This window comes from Acomys minous (genome assembly GCF_964271855.1).
Source record: "Acomys minous genome assembly, chromosome: 13".
Taxonomy (NCBI): domain Eukaryota; kingdom Metazoa; phylum Chordata; class Mammalia; order Rodentia; family Muridae; genus Acomys; species Acomys minous.
In genome coordinates, this window is record NC_140495.1 from 10,026,818 (window position 1) to 10,045,568 (window position 18,751).

An 18,751-nucleotide genomic window follows, 5' to 3' on the forward strand; every position below is an offset into this window, starting at 1 on the left:
CAGCAGGCGTGTGCCTCTCACCCAGCCTCCTCTTTTATGTCCGTCTCCCAGGCCTGGAACATCTTAGCCCTGGATGGAAGCAACTGGCAAAGAATAGATCTTTTTAACTTTCAAACAGATGTAGAGGTAAGTCAGTTCAGTTAAATTATTTTTATATTTATTGTGTGTGTGTGTGTGTGTGTGTGTGCGCATGCATGTGTGTGCATGTATGTGTGTATATGTGCACAGGCGCGTAGGGTATGTGTGGTTACAGGACAACTTGTAGGAGTTGGTTCCCTCCTTCCACTAAGTAGGTTCGGAGGATCAGACTGGGGTCTTCAGGCTTGGAACAGGCACCTCTACCTACTGAGATATCTTTCTGGTCCTGGTGGTGGTGGTTGTTTTTGAGACAGGGTTTCTTGGGCAGGAGAGATGGCTCAGCGGCTAAGCGACAGGGTGTCTCTGTATTGAGAGCACCTACAGCAAGTGGGCCACGGGGGCAGAGCACGTCGCTCTCACTCCTCAGCTAGCAGCCCTGCATTCCTCCTCATGCTTTGGCGTGTGAGTATAAAAGAGGCAGGGGCCAAGGAACCTCATGTCCCTCCTGTCACAGCCGCTGCCCCTGACTACACACATGTTCTAAACATGTCACATGCATTAGAGCAGTTTGTCTTCTCAATCCCAGGCTGCAGAGACAACTCAGTGGGTCAGTGTGCTGGCTGTGCCTGCGGAGGACCCGGATTTTGTTCCCAATAGCGCAGAGTTGCTCACAGCCATCTGTGACTCACAGCCACCTGTGACTGGGTTCTAGGCGACCTGATGCCCTTAAAGGCTCCTACACTCGTCTTGTGTACGTAAACTCAAGTCAAATACACGAGCATGTAATGAGAGAAACTAATTTTAAAAACCAGACTGAAGAAACTGAGGAACAAATAGGTTGAGTCTAAGCACTTACTATCAGGGAAGGATTCCACACCTGTGGGTTCATAGAAAAGACAGGAGTTGTTTAAGTGATGCTAACTTAGGGGCTTCCCTCCACTGTCACTTTGGGAGTGTCCATGCTTCCCTGAGGTGAGGCGGTTCCATGTCTTGAGAGACTGGACATGTGAGACCAGGAGATGGCTCAGTGGGCAATGGCACTTGCTTGCCAAGCCTGACTGTGTGAGCTCAGTCCTGGGGCCCCACGTGGCAGAAGGGAGAACAGACCTCCACACATGTGCCATGGCATTTATACACCTATACGCAGATAGATAAATAAACAATGAAAATAAAGATATTGGGCATGCCACATCCATCTCCGTAGTCACCCACCGCTGAGGAGCTGTTGACAGTTGGCAGTTGTGGGGAGGGCGAGGAGTCGGTTTTCTTTAAGAACGTTGCCCCTGGTGAGCCGGCCATGCTCCAGTGGAATGGCACAGGACCGAGGGGTATGGGCAGCACAAATTGGACTTGAGGGGCAAAAAGACAAAACTGCCCACAAAGTAAGAAAGAGGTGGATCTGGGAGGAGCTGGGGGGCAATGATTATACAGGGTTCTCAAAGATCCAACTAAAGAATGCTGCCAGGTCAAAAGTGAGGGGTAACCACACGTTGTGTTAGTGTGGGGTGCTGGTGCCCAGGTAAGGCCCTTTTCGAGTTGAGCAGTGATGGTGCACGCCTTTAATCTCAGCACTTGGGAGGCAGAGGCAGGTGGATCTCTGTGAGTTCAAGGCCAGCCTGGTCTACAAAGTGAGTCCAGGACAGCCAAGGGTACACAGAGAAACCCTGTCTTGAAAAACAAAACAAAACAAAAGACCCCTTTCTTCTGAAGCCTCTGGTCCTGATATGCCTGTGTACAGTGTGCTGTGTCTGGCAGGTAACAGGGTTATTGAATAAATACTGACCTGGCAAAAGTCTCGTTATATTTTCCCCTCTTAGAAACAGTACATGACTTTTTGTTGTTTTTTTTTTTTTTCAAGACAGGGTTTCTCTGTGTAGTCCTGGCTGTTCTGGACTCACTGTATAGACCAGGCTGGCCTCCCAACTCACAGACATCCACCTGCCTCTGCCTCCCTGAGTGCTAGAATTAAAGGTGTGAGTCACCACGCCCGGTGACTTTTTTTTTTTTTTTTTTAATTCTGGTAGAAGAACTGTTGCTCCCATGAAGAAAGAATAGAGAGACCCTCAGAATGGTGATGCACCAATGCTGCCATGGGCTCCGGCTGTTAGGTGTTTCTGTTCCTAGCTCTCAAGTCCTAATTGTCCCTCCCATTTGATAGCAAAGATTTATTTTGCAATTGTCTTGGATTTTGCTTAAAGAAACTCAAGTTAGAGAGGTGGCTCAGGGGTTAAAAGTGCTCCCTGCTTTTCTAAAGTCTCCAAGCTCAGTTCCCAGCACACATGCTGGGTGGTTTGCCAGCTCCTGTGAGCTTGGTCTCCAAGGGATCCGGTGCTGTTGTCTGGCCTTTGTGGGCACTCAGCACACACACACAAATTAAAATAAAATATCCATATTTAACTAGCCCAGGTAATGTTTGAGAAAACATAATGAGCACTTGCAGTGTCAGCGTTCAGGCTTGGAATGTTAGCCAGGCAGCAGTGTGTGCAGCAGTGTGCGCAGTCCTTCTTAGGCCTCTGCCCGGATGGCTGTACATCACTGCGTGCCACACGCACACGTACTGCAGGTACATTGGCATCGCTGTGAGTGTGAGGAGAGCAAGCCCAAGGGAAGGCAGTCCTCAGTGTCTGCAGCAGGGGGGGAGGGGCTCTGAGGCGCAGCAGGGCGTGCCTGCTACTGAACTTACAGTTCACTTAGAGTAGAAGCAACGTGTGTGTGTGTGTGTGTGTGTGTGTGTGTGTGTGTGTGTGTGTGAGTGTGTGTGTGTGTGACTACTCCCTCCTTTTCTCCACTTCAGGGCCGAGTGGTGGAAAACATCTCCAAGAGGTGCGGAGGCTTCCTTAGAAAGCTCAGCTTGCGTGGTTGCATCGGCGTCGGGGACACCTCCTTGAGGTGAGTGGCAGCCACAGTGACGGCCGCAGCAGCTGATGGCTGACATCAGAAAAAGCAGAGCAAACCCACTTTTCTTTGGTCCTTTCTGTGGTAATTTGCATAATGAGAGCTATGCCTTTGGAACAACGACCCACTGTCCTGAGGGACAAATGGCTTCACCTGCACCCGTGTGAACTCTCTCCTGGATGTTGGTGGGTGGTTACAGAGCACACGTGGAACGTCGGGGGCACGCATCAAGTCAGCGCTGGCACTTGTACTTGCTCACCCTGCCCCTTCTTTACCCTCCCATCATCCTAGTTCCTTAGAAGACTTTACTCACACACAAAGCAGTTCTTTCGAAGATGGCCTTATGGTGATAGACTTTTGCTTACTCGTGATGGGACGGGATTATTACGTCACTTTGATTACTGCTATCAATAGCACCCATACAGAGGCCGGCCGTGGTGGTGCACGCCTTTAATCCCAGCACTCGGGAGGCAGAGGCAGGTGGATCGCTGTGAGTTCGAGGCCAGCCTGGTCTACAAAGCGAGTTCAGGACAGCCAAGGCTACACAGAGAAACCCTGTCTCAAAAAACCAAAAAAAAAAAAAAAAAAAAAAAAAAAAGCACCCATACAGCTAAATGCGTACCCCTTCTCCTAAGTAGTGTGGTTTGTTTGATTTACAAGTTTGAGCCCATCGTGGAGGGAGGCCAAGGCGAAGGCCTGAAGCGGAGGCCATGGAGGGAGAACCAATCACTAGCTGGCTCAGCTTCTTTTCTGTCTTTTTGGTTTTTTTGTCTTTGTTTTTCTGGTTTTTCAAGATAGGATCTCTCTGTGTAGCCTTGGCTGTCCTGGACTCACTCTGTAGACCAGGCTGGCCTCGAACTCACAGTGATCCCCCTGCCTCTGCCTCCCGAGTGCTGGGATTAAAGGTGTGCGCCACCATTTCCTGGCTTCAGCTTCTTTTCTTATACAGCCCAGGCCCACCCGCCCAGGGATTGTGCCGCCCACAGTGGGCTGGGTCAGCACTACATCAATTAGCAGTTAAGAAAAATGATGCCAGGTGTGGTGGTGCGTGCTCCTAATCCCAGCACTCAGGGAGGCCGAGGCAGGTGGATCACTGTGAGTTCGAGGCCAGCTTGGTCTACAAATCTTTTGAAAAACCAAAACAACAACAACAACAACAACAACAACAGCAACCCTCACAGACCTGGCCCCAGGTCGGTCTGAGTGACGTAGTTGTGCAGCTGAGGTTCCCTCTTCCCAGGTGACTGACTCTAAGGTTCTGTGCATTTGCAGATGAAGGTGTCTATGGCCAGGGAGCAAGCCATCTCTCCAGCCCATGAAGGACTTTTCTTTTTAAGACAGAGTCTCTCTATTATGTACCTCTGGCTGCCCTGGAACTTGTTATGTGGACCAGTATGGTCTTGAACTCACAGAGATCCACACCACACTCAGCATCCAGGAGGGTTTTTAAAGCCAACATATGGTAGAAAGCAGAGGCCGCGCTGTTGGGACAGGGAAGAGAGTGCGGATACAGGTCATGGAGCGTGACTGTGGTCAACACCCAGGACCTACCAGAGAGACGATACCACAGTGAAACTGTCACGGGGACAGTGTAGATACACTAATAAATTAGTCAGGCAGGCCATACTTCTGCCTGAGCAGCTCTGTCCGTCAGAGAGATGGATGGATCTAGTCTATCAGGAAGCAGGAATGGACTGGTGTAGCTTACAGTGCATGATATAAATCTAATAGTTGTTTCATGGAAGACAACAAAATAAATGTGGAAATGTGGGTTTCTGGTAGGGACTATCAAATGCTATTTATTTACTTGCTTGCTTGCTTGCTTGTTTTAGAGTCTCAGGCAATAGCCCTGGCTAGCCTAGAACTGACAGACTGACTTGCCTCTGCATCCCGAGTGTGGGGGGTTAAAGGTGTGCGTCACCACCTCCCAATGAGAAATACCTTCCTACTGTGGAATGAAAACCCCGATTTAGTAGGAAAGCACTGTTGAGAGGCCAAGAATGTTTACTGCTTTGTTCTCAGTTTGATGCCAAAACTCCTTATTGATTATTTAGATAGCTGTGCATCAGACAGAGACTCTGTCCCTCTGTGCGTGGCTCTTGCCACTCAGAGCAGTGGCCCGGGTGTTCATTCACCTTGCTGTAGATTCTGACAGCTTGTTCCTTTCTGCCGATGAGCAGTAACCCATCCTACGATGTACAGATGCTGTACAGATGTTGGTCTCACATTCTGTAAACCTGTCTTTTTTTTTAAAGAGATTTGTTTATTTTATGTATATGAGTACACTGTCTTTATGCACATCAGAAGAAGGCATCAGATCATATTACAGACGGTAGTGAGCCAGCATGTGGTTGCTGGGACTTGAACTCAGGACCTCCAGAAGAGTGGTCAGTGCTCTTAACCACTGAGCCATCTCTCCAGCCCTGTAAGCCTGTCTGAAGAGACTGGGGAGAAGGTGTGGCGGTTAAGAGCACTTGCTGCTCTTGCAAAATTCCCAGCCCCAGTGTCAGGTAGCTCAGAACCTATGTACTCCAGCTGCAGGGGATCTAGGGCCCCCTGCTGGCCTCCACGGGCACCTGCACTCACATGGCACAGACACAGACCCATGAATAACAGTAACCTCTTACAATTGCATTAATACACCAGTCTTCCTGAGCTTCCAAGCCTAGCCAGCCTTAGGTGTGCTTAGGACATTGTTATGACCACAGAGTTGAGCAAAATCACCTGAAACTAAGCTTGTCTCATAGTATGTATAGCTGTGAGTATCTTATATATTTTGTACATCTGCATTTACAGACATCTGCATCCAAACACAAAATGGTCTCTCTGGGGAGTGTCCACCCCTAGCAACCTGCTCCCCAGCTAACTCCTTGTCCTCAAAATTCTACAGCTTCTCAGGGACCCAGTGTTCCACGTGTACAGCTGTGGAAACAGGGCAGATTCGGACATTAGTGCTGCATTACCTAATGCAGAGAACCCAAAATTCAAAATGTCAGACAATCACTAAAGTCGTAAGTCCAACCACTTTTTACTCCAGGGATCTGCTGAAGTGGGGTCCTGTGCAGCCAGTGTCAGTCATGGATCTGCTGCGGTGGGGCATGGCTGCTGGGGCATGGCTGCAATGGATGTGGCTACCCTCCCCTCCCCCCCTGCACCACTCAACCTAGAAAGAGAGTGTTTTCACACCTTCCTGCACTGCAGATCAGACTCAAGGACAGCCTGGAAATGGATGCTCGGCCCTACGTGGGCGGTGAGGACAGGAGGACACAGGCCGTACCACAGGCAGGATGGAAGACAGGGTAGAGCAGGGCCCCAGCAGGGAGAGCTGAGTGGAGGACAGTCTGGGTCATACAGGAAGGGCCCCTGCCACTGGAAAGAGGCTTTGTCAAAGTGGGTCTCGCCGATGAGTGAGGGGCACAGTCCTAGGAAGGAAGGAATGCAGCCTGTGGACAACTGTGTGGCCTAGCAGTTTTTGGTGACTCAATTGTACAGTTTTTTTTGCCTGTTTGGTTGGTTTGCTTTTTCGAGACAGGGTTTCTCTGGACAACCAAGTGTCCTTGGTTGTTCTGGACTCAATTTGTAGACCAGGCTGGCTTCAAACTCCGAGATTGGCCTGCCTCTGCCTCCTGAGTGCTGGGATTATAGGCGTGCGCCACCACACCTAGCAAGTTTTGGAATTTAAACTCAGATCTATTTAGAATATTTTGGGGCAGCCGTTGGCTGCTGAGCCCATGGACCTCCCCATTGTGCCATGCCCCTGACCAGAGTTGCTCTGTATATATTGTGTAGGGTATACATTCGAGTGTGGGTTATTATTACACAATAATATAGGCAGTCACTCACACTTTAACAGCCAGCACCATCATGTCTTGAAATCAGACATAGTTAGTCTTCAACCCTGCTCTTCCCTGGTGCATTTCAGGACCAACTGGCCAGCTCCTTCAGGGCAGGCTTGAAACTGCCAACCCTTCTGGAGAGGAGTGCCTTCCTGACAAACAGATCAGTCACAGTGTTTGCATATTTAAATGTTCAAGTCCTCATGGCTTGCACTGAGCAGGGTGAAAATTGTATATAAATTTCCCATACTTAGTTCTAAGTATTGTTTTAAGATTATTTATTTTAAATTATGTGAACATGTTTTTCTCTTGGGGGTGGGGTATGTATATTTAAGTGCAATACCCAAGGAGGCCAGAAGAGGGCATCAGATTCCCCTGGAGTTAGGAGTTACAAAGTGATTGTGAGCCACCTACTATGGGTGCTGGGAGCTTAACTCAGGTCCTGTACAAGAGCAGTAAGTGCTCTTAGCCACTGCGCCATCTCTCCCGCCTACCTCTAGATATTCTGAAGTGCTGTGCAAGTTGTAAGCTTTATTCCAGTCATCTTCACTGCTCATTAGAAATAAAAAAGTGATTAATTTCTATCCCTTGCTTTTCTCTCCTGCAGTGCTGGGGATGGAAACTCATACGTGTCACATATGTGGTTTACAACTGAGCCTTATCCCACACTCACTCCTGTGTATTTGTGTGAGTCCATGTGTTACTGCAGGTCGTACCCAGAGCCTTATACACACCAGGTAGCCCCTGTACATCCTCTGCCTTCCGCACTTTGCTTTCTTTTGGCTAGTTTCCCTGAGAAACCTTCACACTCACTGATCTGTTTCTACCTGCCATCTCTAATCTGTTGTTCATCTCAGCGTTTGGTTTTCATATCTAAAGTTTACCCTGTCTTCTCCTCTTGGCTGTGTGGAACACCTTCACTCAGTTCTGTAGCCGCGCAGCACTCGGTGTGGATGCAGTGACAACCTTCAACGTCCTTGCCCACACTGACTTTGCTGTGTCTGGTGGTTTGGTTTGGTTTGGTTTGGTTTTTGAGACACGGCTTCCCTGTGTAGCCTTGGTTGGCCTAGACTCACTTTGTAGACCAGGCTGGCCTCGAACTCACAGAGATCCACCTGCCTCTGCCTCCCAAATGATGGGATTACAGGTGTGCACAACCACTGCCTGGCTGCTGTGTCTTTTCTGAGTAAACTGATTGGATAAGCCTGTGTTTCTTACAGATTTAGTTTTCACAGTTTTGTTCAGTGTAGACAGACATCACAAGCTCCACCATCTTAGGTGTGGAACAGCTTTGGTTCCTCCGAGTGATCTTTTGTGCTTAATTCTAGGAGGCAGCTGCACTGTTCTCACTGTTCTTTTTGCGGGTCGCATCCTTTGTTAGGCTCAGGTTGGCAGGGTGTAGCTTGTGAATGAGAGCTCTTGCAGCGCGTGGGAGGCCCATGAACCCCAGCAACACAAAATTTAAAAAAAAGTCATTCAGACCATTAATTAATTAAAGACTTAAATTTTTAAATCTTACGTGTATAAGTGTCTGCACATACGTATGTGCAGCACACACACACAGTGCCTGCGGAGGCCATGAGAGGACCCTGGAGTCCCTGTAACTGCAGTTATGATGGTTGTGTGCAGCCTCGTGGGTGATGGGAACCAAACTCAGGTCCTCTGCTAGAGTAGCAAGTGCTCCTAACCACTGGGTCATCCGTTCAGCTCCCATTAAGTAATTAAAATAAAAGCTCGTTAAGTCGCGCAGAGACAAATTTCATTTAGGCTACTTCTGCATTCCTGCACCTAGAAACTTCTCACCACCCAACTCCAGAAGCAATGACACGTTTTAAGTTTTTGCAGGTGGAAGTAGCCGCTGTACACCTCCCCCCCCCCCCCCCCCGCCCGCCCCCAGGACCTTGGTGCTCTTCCGATCTCATGCTTCTAGCTAATTCTTACCCCAGCCGTAGGCAGTTGCTCACGCGTCCATGTCATGGTCACACATGGCAGCTGCTGGCCCTTCTGCTCCACTTGCACCCTTGTCCATCATGGACCTCTTAGGTTTCAGCTCCACCTGCCCAGCCCACAGCCCAGCCCTACACTTTGGCAGGACACAGTGAGCAGGTGGCCTGCGCCCTGTGACCAGGTTATAGAAGTATTCCATGGGACAGTCAAGACTGGACCCCTGCCTGAGACCTGCTGAAGTCATAGCTCAGGAAGACGCAGGTTGCTGGAGCCATGTCCTGGCAGGGAGGGGTGGTGGTGTGTGGTTTTCTGCTTCTGGCCTTGCTGTCACTCATAGTCAAGGCAGCTGTTCTTCAGGACTCAGGGTCCTTGCCAGTAAGTGATGGGACTTGATACTAATGAAATGGACAGTGGACAGAGTGGCCCAGGGCACAGTACAGGAAAGATTTCACCCCTTGCTTCAAACGGACTTTTCCAGTAGAGAAATGCCGCTCAGCTCAGATGATCCCCAAGGTGGGGTTGGAAGGGGTCAACTGACAGGGAGCTTGGGCCTTCATTCCTCAACCTGTGGTACCAGGCTACAGCAGGCTGCACCTGAGACTGTTCCTGGTTACCTAGCCCTGGAGTCTGTGGTCTTTGGAAAGCGCTGTTCAAAGTGGATGGTTGTGCTGCCCTCTAGTGGGCACCTCATAGCATGCAGCCGCTGGTCTCTCAGAGCGTCAACTCTAATGCTTTAAAGCTTTTTTTGCTACTTTGGAGAAAACCAGCCACAACAGCTTTTCTTTCTCTCTCTCGTTTTAGGACCTTTGCACAGAACTGCCGAAACATTGAGCACTTAAACCTCAATGGCTGCACGAAAATCACTGACAGGTAGGAGTAAGGATGGGTCTGGGGACAGAGTGGCCACAGGGAGACAGGGGTGAGAAACAAGGTTGAAAATATCTTTAGCGTGCCTGCCTTTTTTTCAGCACGTGCTACAGCCTTAGCAGATTCTGTTCCAAGCTGAAACATCTGGACCTCACCTCCTGCGTGTCCATTACCAACAGCTCCTTAAAGGGCATCAGGTGAGAGTACCTGGCATTTGGGGGTCAAAAGAAGCCACGTGGGCTGAGGAGGTAGCTGAGCCTGTACAGCAGTGAAGACCCAGAGTCCACGTATACAGCCAGGAGTGATGGCACCTGCCTGTGACCTGGGGAGTGCTGGGGAGGTGGTGACATGAGGAGCCTAACTGAATTAGGCAGCTTCAGCCAGGTGCAGTGAGAGACCCTGTGTGGTAAGGAGGGACAGATGCAGGGAAATGGACAAGTGAGTCACGAAAGAGGATATAAGGCTGTGGAGGGCTCAGTGGTTAGAGCACATCCTGCCTCTGCAGGGTAGCCAAGCTGCCAGCACCCATGTTGGGCAACTAACAGTTGCCTGTAACTCCAGAGCCAGGGGTATGATGACCTCTTCTGGCCTCTGTGGACAACTGCATTCAGAGGCACATAACTACACACACACACACACACACACACACACTTTATTTTTTAAAATTTATTTATTAATTGTATATGAGTACTTTATCTGCAGAAGGCAGCATCAGACCACATTACAGATGGTTGTGAGTCACCATGTGGTTACAGGGAACTGAACTCAGGACCTCTGGAAGAGCAGGTAGTGTTTTTAACCACTGAGCCATCTCTCCAGCCCCCATACACACACACACACACACACACACACACACACACACACACACACACACACTTTAAATTTAAAAAGAGAATTTAAGGCTAATTGTTTTCTATTTTAAAAAGATTTATTTTATGTGCATTGATGTTTCACCTGTATATATGTCTGTGTGAGGGTGTCAGCTCTCCTGGAACTGGAGTTACAGACAGTTGTGAGCAGCCATGTGGGTGCTGGGACTTGAACCCAGGTCCTCTGAAAGAGCAGCCAGTGTTCTTAACCACTGAGTCATCTCTCCAGCTTCCTGTTTTCTATTTTCAACTCTATCTTCTTTTTTCTTTTTGTGGTGGATAAGTACATAAAACTGTAATTGAGAGTGAAAGTATGAAATCTGAAGCAGAACCCGTAGCTTTGAAATGATCCTTAAAAAAAAAAATAAAAAGATTTATTTATTTACTTATTGTGTGTATACTGCTCTGACTGCATGTGTACCTGCAGGCCAGAAGAGGGCATTAGATCAGATTATAGGTGGTTGTGAGCCACTATGTGGTTGCTGGGAATTGAACTCAGGACCTCTGGAAGAAGTTAGTGCTCTTAACCTCTGAGCCATCTCTCCAGCCCTGGAATGGCCCTTCTGATTGCATATTCACTGAGGTGGGGCCAGTGTTTGTTTGATTTGGTATGTTAATCTACCTGTGCCAGGTTTTGTTTGTTTACTTGTGAGCTAATCGCAATCAACTGATCTTTTAAAAATTAATGGCAAAAGGTGGCAAGCAATTTAGGAAGATACCTGAAGTCAACCTCTGGCCATCCAGAACATGCACCCACACACATGTGCACTTACACAGGGAAACCCAAAACCCAACACTAGTATGGTTAGTGTCTCGTTCTGAGGCATTCCCTGCGTCTCCACTGGGTGAGGAAGTGGCGGTTCAGCCAGGCTGTGGGCTCGTCTCCTCTCTGTGGTTAAACTGAGTCCAGCACTGTCTGCAGGAGGCCGCATATGGTGCTCTTGTTCTTTGTTCTCTCAGCGAGGGTTGCCGGAACCTGGAGTATCTGAACCTCTCCTGGTGTGACCAGATCACAAAGGAAGGCATTGAGGCGCTGGTGCGTGGGTGCCAGGGCCTGAAAGCCCTGCTCCTGAGAGGTTGCACGCAGGTACCGGGCACTCATCTGGTCAGCCTGTTTTCGTTGCTGTGGCAGTCATCTTGGTGCCTGACCCGTTCTCTCACCTGGATCCCTCTTTCATTTCCTCCATCCACTCAGTTAGAGGATGAAGCTCTGAAACACATTCAGAACCACTGCCATGAGCTCGTGAGCCTCAACCTGCAGTCCTGCTCAGTAAGTATGGACCCTGGCGGCTGTGCGCGGCTGCACTGCCCGCCACCCCTGCGCCCCACTGCCCGCCGCCCCTGCGCCCCACTGCCCGCCGCCCCTGCGCCCCACTGCCCGCCGCCCCTGCGCCCCACTGCCCGCCTCCCCTGCGCCCCACTGCCCGCCGCCCCTGCGCCCCACTGCCCGCCGCCCCTGCGCCCCACTGCCCGCCGCCCCTGCGCTGCAGTCCCACGTCAGGCTGGCATATGGCCACATGGCCTTGCCCTGACTCCTCATCCTCCATAGTCATTGGAGCTATGAGTCTGTGAGAGGAGAGAACCATAAGGCGGCAGCATGTTCAGCACATGGCACGTCCCCCAAATCATACAAGTCAGACTGCTATGCCCAGATTGATCCCAAAAAGAACCAGAAAGACTCGAAACCGCTGTAAATACAAGAGGAATCTTTAATTCAGCCCTGGGCTGGGCGACGCCCAATCCCCAAATCAAAGGTCTCAGTACATGCAAAGCTGTGCATGGCGGGCTTTTTATATGTTCTTCCTTCCCAGTGCTTCCCAAGTGGGGGTGGGGGAGGAACTCATTAACATAAGGGGGTCTAAGGTCCGAAAGGTTTAACTCCCTTTGTTCTCTTTTTTTCTGCCATTTGTTCAGGAAAGTGTGTAATCCCATTTCAGGGCAGGGAGAGGGTGTCCCTTGCTATCAGACTAACTATCTCTGGTTGTAGCTGTGAGCTTGAATCTCTTTTAGGTCTGTTTCTTCAAAGAATTTTGTGGACCTCAGATAGGCTGACGCCAAGATCATCCAGTGTTAGTCAAAAGGCTCCATGCTTCCTTTGGGGTTTAGCCAATTTGAAAAAATCCTCTAGGTTTCTCATTCTTTCAAGACCTGATTGTTAGTTTCTATACCTGTATTCATATTTAGACAGAAATACGTTTATTCACTTATATGAATGTATATGACATATCATACATGAGAGACAAATGGACATGGTCTCACTTTATAACTCAAGCTAGCCTGAAACTCACAATTATTGTGCCTCATTATACTAAAAACTGAGATTACAGGTGTGAGCCAATATGCCTGGCTGAACCTTTAAAAAAGCAAATCAGGATGCTGTGACTGGTCACTACCTAGCTGTACCTTGGTAAGATCTCAGTGTAATTTTTTTTTAACACATTATAGCCGACAGCCTCTCTGATTCCTCACTGAGAGTGATAGCATCAGGCCGAGGACATGGCCCAGTCACTTAAGTGCTGGCCTTGCAAGCACAGGGACCTGAGCTCGACCTGTAGAACCCATGTGAAAAGGCTGAGCACCGGAGCAGGGGAGACAGCAGCATTCCTCCAGTTTTGGCCAGGCAGCCTGCTCTGCTTGGGGCGTTCTGAGCTAATAACCAAGTGTGTCTCAAGAAGCAAGGTGGAATTCTGGGCTTTCTGTGTCCACTGCTAGGGTATTTTACAGCTGAGCTGAAGCTTCCCCTACCCCTGTTGTTTGTTTAGTGATACTGGCACCTACCGACTCAGTGATCGCCCAGACTCATTTGCTTTCTATTTCTGACTTTGGTTTTGGACAGTTTTGTTTGTTCGTTTGAGACAGGGTCTCAGTACATAGCCTTGGCTGGTCTGGAACTTGTTACCTGGACCAGGCTGACTCCAGACTTGTAGAAATCTACCTGCCGCTGCTTCTCAAGTGCTGGGATCAAAGGTGTATGCCTGACTGGTTTTGTTTTGTTGAGGTAGGGTGTAGGTTTAGTTTTCTTAACCAATATATTTTATTACAAACTTATTAACGGAGCGTACGTCCCTTATAACCCGACTAACTGAAACAATAGGAAAAGAGGATTAAAGAATAACAAAACTGTAAGGATATCAGTTCTGAGTAATGATTCTCCTGGCGTAATCAGCAGGATTTCTTCTGCTAGAACCTGGAGTAACCAGAACCCGGAACCTCAGCAGGAGCCCGGAGCCCCGAAGCCTTCCCTCAAGCACTTCTCTCTAGGAGCGTCTCGAAGTGGAGCGATGAACAGCCAAAACTATACTAAGTCTCCAAAGGCCCCGCCTCTTGTTTCTGGCTCACTTATATATCTCCTCTGAGTCTATTCATGGACCTTCTCAGCTGGTGACAATCAAGCTCCCGCACTAGATGGTTTGCCTTCCAGTGGGATTAACATCATCTGTTCTCACAAGACCGCTCCCCATCCCACACTTGAGAGCATAACAAAAATAGGTTTCTCTTTCCTTCAGTAGGGTTTCGCTTATAAAGTCCAGGAAGAGCTGCCTCAGCCTTCTCGGTGCTAGGACTACAGGCTAGTGCTGCCACACTCAGCCTGCTTCTGCATGTGGCCTGTGGATGTTAGGGTGAAGTCAGCGGAGCCAGTGCCCACGCCTGATTCCTGTGCTCTTCTCCCCAGCGCATCACTGATGAGGGTGTGGTGCGGCTCTGCAGGGGCTGCCACCGGCTACAGGCTCTGTGCCTCTCAGGTTGTGGCAACCTCACGGATGCATCTCTCACAGCCCTGGGCCTCAACTGCCCCAGACTGCAGTGAGTATGACCCACTTTTGCTGTGGCTCCAAGAGGACTAAGCTGCCATAGGGGAGAGGCTGGCCAGCATTCAGGGAGGGGTGGTGAAGCCAGGAGCTGTCTGGTGGATTTCAGTAAGACAGCACCCAACCCCATCAAGGGAGGATGGGTGTGCAGCGTTGCTGACTCTAATATGTTGTTTCTTGGTCTGTTTGATGCGTTGTTCCATAATTTGCCTCATGCTGCTATGCTTTGCCTTTGCCATGGGAATGGTCTGGTGGTGTGTATCCTATAGCGGGTCTCTGCCCGCTAAGCCGGTCAGTAGATGGGTAGTCTCAACTGCCTGCTTGTTGTCTTCTAGAATATAGGAAGAAAGGCTGGTTCCCAGTGTGGAGCACTACTGCCTCCTGGCCCAAGCACTGGCCCTGCACACGCAAGAGCTCAGTGGGGAGAGTAGCCACCCCCTGTAGGTCTGTGCCACCCTGATTTACCCCAGCACATCCCGTGAGTGAGCACTCTCAGCAGAAACTGAGGCCCAGAGGGAAGTCAGCTTGTCCTGTGTCTCACAACGGATAAGGAGGGAGAAAGGGTTTGAACTTATAGCTTTTATTTCAAACCCAGCAGTCAACACAAACCATGTAAGAGGCAGTGGGAAAATTCTATTTAAAAAAAAATATTCCATTGAAATTGTTTCAATTCTTAAGAGAATTAATTCATGTTTTTCATTGCCTACAGTTTAAAATTCCCTAGAAGTCAACTAGAGTAGCTCAATCCCCAGTACCACAAAATAAACACCAAGGACCTCAAGATGATCTTGTTTAGCACGAGTCCATTTTAATTGTTTTTTTTAACAGTAGTGGTGAAGCCGGGTGTGGTGGTGTACCCCTTTAATCCCAGCACTCGGGAGGCAGAGGCAGGCAGATCACTGTGAGTTCGAAGCCAGCCTGGTCTGCAAAAGTGAGTCTAGGACAGCCGAGGCTACACAGAGAAACCCTGTCTCGAAAAAACCAAAACCAAAATGAAAACAAACAAAACCAACAAGAATTCACACTATGCAGGATGTTTATGTTGCTAATCAGGCACTGCTTTTTGTCTTTCTTATGCCCCCTTTACAGAATTTTGGAGGCTGCCCGATGCTCCCAACTGACTGATGCAGGCTTTACACTCTTAGCTCGGGTAAGGCATCCGGTTTGAACAAAACCATGCTGTAATTCATCCCCCTAATTCAAAGTAACTCAAGGTAGTTTTGGGGAGCACAAGGAAACGAAAAGTCAGCTTCAGAAGAGATATGAGGTAGGCTAGAACCCTTCTGGTAGCTTTTGCACTTTTTTCTCAGCGTGCCAGGACTCTAGGGAGATCCTGGCAGGGACGTCCAACTTTTCAACATAGCATTGTCACCTGCAAAGTTCATGCTTAGTAACTGTGCAGTTGAGTCACTAGAAAACTGCTAGGCCACATTCATAGCTATCTTTGGGCGCGTGTTGCCCACAGGCTGCATTCCTTCCTTCATAGGACTGTGCCCCTCACTCATCGGCGAGACCCACTTTGACAAAGCCTCTTTCCAGTGGCAGGGGCCCTTCCTGTATGACCCAGACTGTCCTCCACTCAGCTCTCCCTGCTGGGGCCCTGCTCTACCCTGTCTTCTATCCTTCCTGTGGTATGGCCTGTGTCCTCCTGTCCTCACCGCCCACATAGGGCCGAGCATCCATTTCCAGGCTGTCCTTGAGTCTGATCTGTGGTGCAGGAAGGTGTGACAACTCTTTCCAGGATGAGAGGATGAGGCAGGGCCCTGGTAGCCACACCCATTATCCAAAGTGAGCTTGACTCAGCTGGCAGCCACTCTGAATTGCTGATTTGGGATGGCTGCAGGAGTGAACTGGTGAGCTGCTCTTCACATGGCCTGCATAGCAGTGTCTTGTGGCCTCTTTCAGAATTGCCATGACCTGGAGAAGATGGATCTTGAAGAATGCGCCCTGGTGAGTGGTCTCTACTGGGGGCTGCCACAGTAAGCTCAGAGTACCACTACCCTGCATGGTGGTGGGGACTGGGCCCCCATTAGGCCACTTGTAATGGGATTTGTATACATTTGGCTCTTCCGGGACCTCAGACAGGCTACAGCAGAGATGTGCAAGAGAGCAGCGCCCATTGCCAAGCATGAGCAGGGTTCCTTTTATTTTATACAAAGCTTGGGAGCGGAATGAACCACCGTGTTGTGTGGTAGGGCGACTCCAGAGAAGAGTGTCCTGGGAACCCTCTTGTCCTCCCCTTTTGTGTTCTGTCCCTGGGCTCCCTCAGACACCAGAAATGAGGCTAAACAGCAGTGTACCTCCCAAGGAGCTGTCAGTTTGAGCTGAGTGCGCTTAAATGAGGTTTTAGTTCGCTTTTTTGTCCCCTCCGAGCCCCACGCTCAGAAGTAGAATTAGGTATAGTCATGGTGTAGAAGCCACGCTGACAGTGTGTTTCCCTCCAGATCACCGACAGCACCCTCATCCAGCTCTCCATCCACTGTCCCAAGCTGCAAGCCCTGGTGAGTCTGACTTACTGGTGAGAGTAGTGACTTAAGAATGAAAGGATTCTCCCCCACAGCAAATGCCATGCGGGCCCACTTCCTGTCAAGCCTCTATCATTCTTGGTTTTAAAGATCTCCTTGCTGGGCTGTGGGGTATCTCAGTGTCACTGCATACACAGTAGGAAGTGAAGCTGTAGGAACTCACAGCCCCATCGCTTCACCTGACCTCATGTTCATCTTGTCAGGGAAGTGAGAGTTGGCATGTAAAATACCACTACCTAGTACCAAAGAGTAAACCATCTTCCTGATAGGTTTGCTTTTCATATTCCCTCAGCTGTAGGGGAAAAGAGGTCTGTGCATGTTCTCAAGGATCTAACAACAGCCATGACAGGATTACTTTCTTGGGAATGCCTTACAGTAGCCAGAGTTCTCCTCAGTGGGGGGCGGGGAGGGAGGGAGGTTCTGAGCACAGGTACACAAACTCCCAATGCTGCTTCTAGAGATGGGACTTATGACTAAAACTGAACTCTGGCACCGCAGTGAGCCAGGTGGTGTGAGGTGCACAGGTGTGATCTTACCTCCTGGGAAACGACACAGAAGACTTCAGGTGTGAGCAGAGCCTGGCTGGCATGGAGAGACCATAGTTCAAAGAACGAAATAAAAAAAAAAACCTTACTCCAGAAACCGAAGAGCCTAAAGTAAACCCCACCAAAGATGGCTAGCAGACAGGCAGGCCTAGAACTGCAGTGGAAATGACAGCTCAGGGCTGAAGGGAGAGAAACACTGTAGGTGGCAGGCTCGCATTCACTAGTATCCTGAGGGCTCCTTTGCCTGGGACTGTTGTCACTGGAGAATGCAGAAAACTTGTGCAACAGCCACCTCAACCCAGCTCTGGAGCTTGACTCTCTGGGTAAGGGACGGGTGAGGAAGGAGCAGGTACCCTGACCTGGGCAAACGCCCCAGCAGCCTGAGGGCAAATCCAGGCACAGGCTTTATCTGACGTGCATTTGTAGTACAGTGGGGCCCATGTTTACATGGACAGCCAGCCCAGTGTGATTGACAGAATGACTGCACAACAGGATGGCCCTTGGCCACAGTGACTCCTGGCAGACCCCAGCAGCCCAGCAGGGCAGAGCAAAGCCAGTATGAGTGCAAAAAGGACAGCCTCCCTCCTCTGCTGGAAGTGAGCTTTCCTTAGCTTACCGGCTTCCTGGGTAGGTCACGTGGTGACCACCTTTAATCCCAGCACTCAGGAGGCAGAGGTAGGCAGACCTCTGAGTCTGAGGCCAGCCTGGCTTACATAGAGACCCTGTCTTAAAAAATAATCTAGCTGGGCAGTGGTGGCACACACCTTTAATCCCAGCACTTGGGAGGCAGAGGCAGGAGGATTGCTGTGAGTTCGAGGCTAGCCTGGTCTACAAAAGCAAGTCTAGGACAGCCAGGACTGTTATACAGATAAACCTTGTCTCAAAACACCTTTTAAAAATTTAATAATAATCTTTCTTATTCTTTGTTACCTTACCACTGACTTTCAACTAAGTGCCTAGGCACGCGACTTCTATTTAAATATCAAGAAGGCCAACAGAAGATGGGGATGACAGCCAGGGATCTTAGGGCCAGGGGACTGAGTGAGTCCTTGGGTGTTCTTTGTTTTGTGCATCCCAGATGGGACTCTAAAAGCTGCTTAGACGGGGGAACCCCCAAAGAACCTGTTGTTTTTTATCAAAGGACCAAGAAAAGGATGGCCTATCAAGAAGCCTTTCTGACAGTAACCTCGAATAGAACTGTGCTGCCCACCCTGCCAGTACAGGGCGAATGGAGGGCTAGGAGGCTTTCATCTTCGCCTTGTAGTGACAATCTGTGGGCTTCCACCTGCTGTATCACTGGGGACCACACAGGGAGCCTAGATCTGGAGCTTCACTGGATGTCTCCCACACTTGAGTCAGGGCTGTTCAGAGCAGTCTGAA

The 18,751-nt window shown here is 49.6% G+C and overlaps 1 protein-coding gene across 2 annotated transcripts in view; it reads left to right on the forward strand.

Moving 5' to 3' along the window:
- The window catches only part of FBXL2 (F-box and leucine rich repeat protein 2), a 51,965-nt gene that overhangs the window by 25,925 nt on the left and 7,289 nt on the right, over positions 1 to 18,751 (forward strand). For both annotated transcript variants that reach the window (XR_014774004.1, XM_084754804.1), the window contains exons 4-13: positions 52 to 126; positions 2,873 to 2,967; positions 9,558 to 9,626; positions 9,725 to 9,820; positions 11,453 to 11,579; positions 11,688 to 11,762; positions 14,166 to 14,296; positions 15,391 to 15,451; positions 16,207 to 16,251; positions 16,746 to 16,802. Coding sequence is in view for 1 of the 2 variants with exons in the window: in XM_084754804.1 (XP_084610930.1) it covers positions 52 to 126; positions 2,873 to 2,967; positions 9,558 to 9,626; positions 9,725 to 9,820; positions 11,453 to 11,579; positions 11,688 to 11,762; positions 14,166 to 14,296; positions 15,391 to 15,451; positions 16,207 to 16,251; positions 16,746 to 16,802 (831 nt within the window). In the remaining variant the exon portion in view is untranslated. The remainder of the gene's footprint in view (positions 1 to 51; positions 127 to 2,872; positions 2,968 to 9,557; positions 9,627 to 9,724; positions 9,821 to 11,452; positions 11,580 to 11,687; positions 11,763 to 14,165; positions 14,297 to 15,390; positions 15,452 to 16,206; positions 16,252 to 16,745; positions 16,803 to 18,751) is intronic.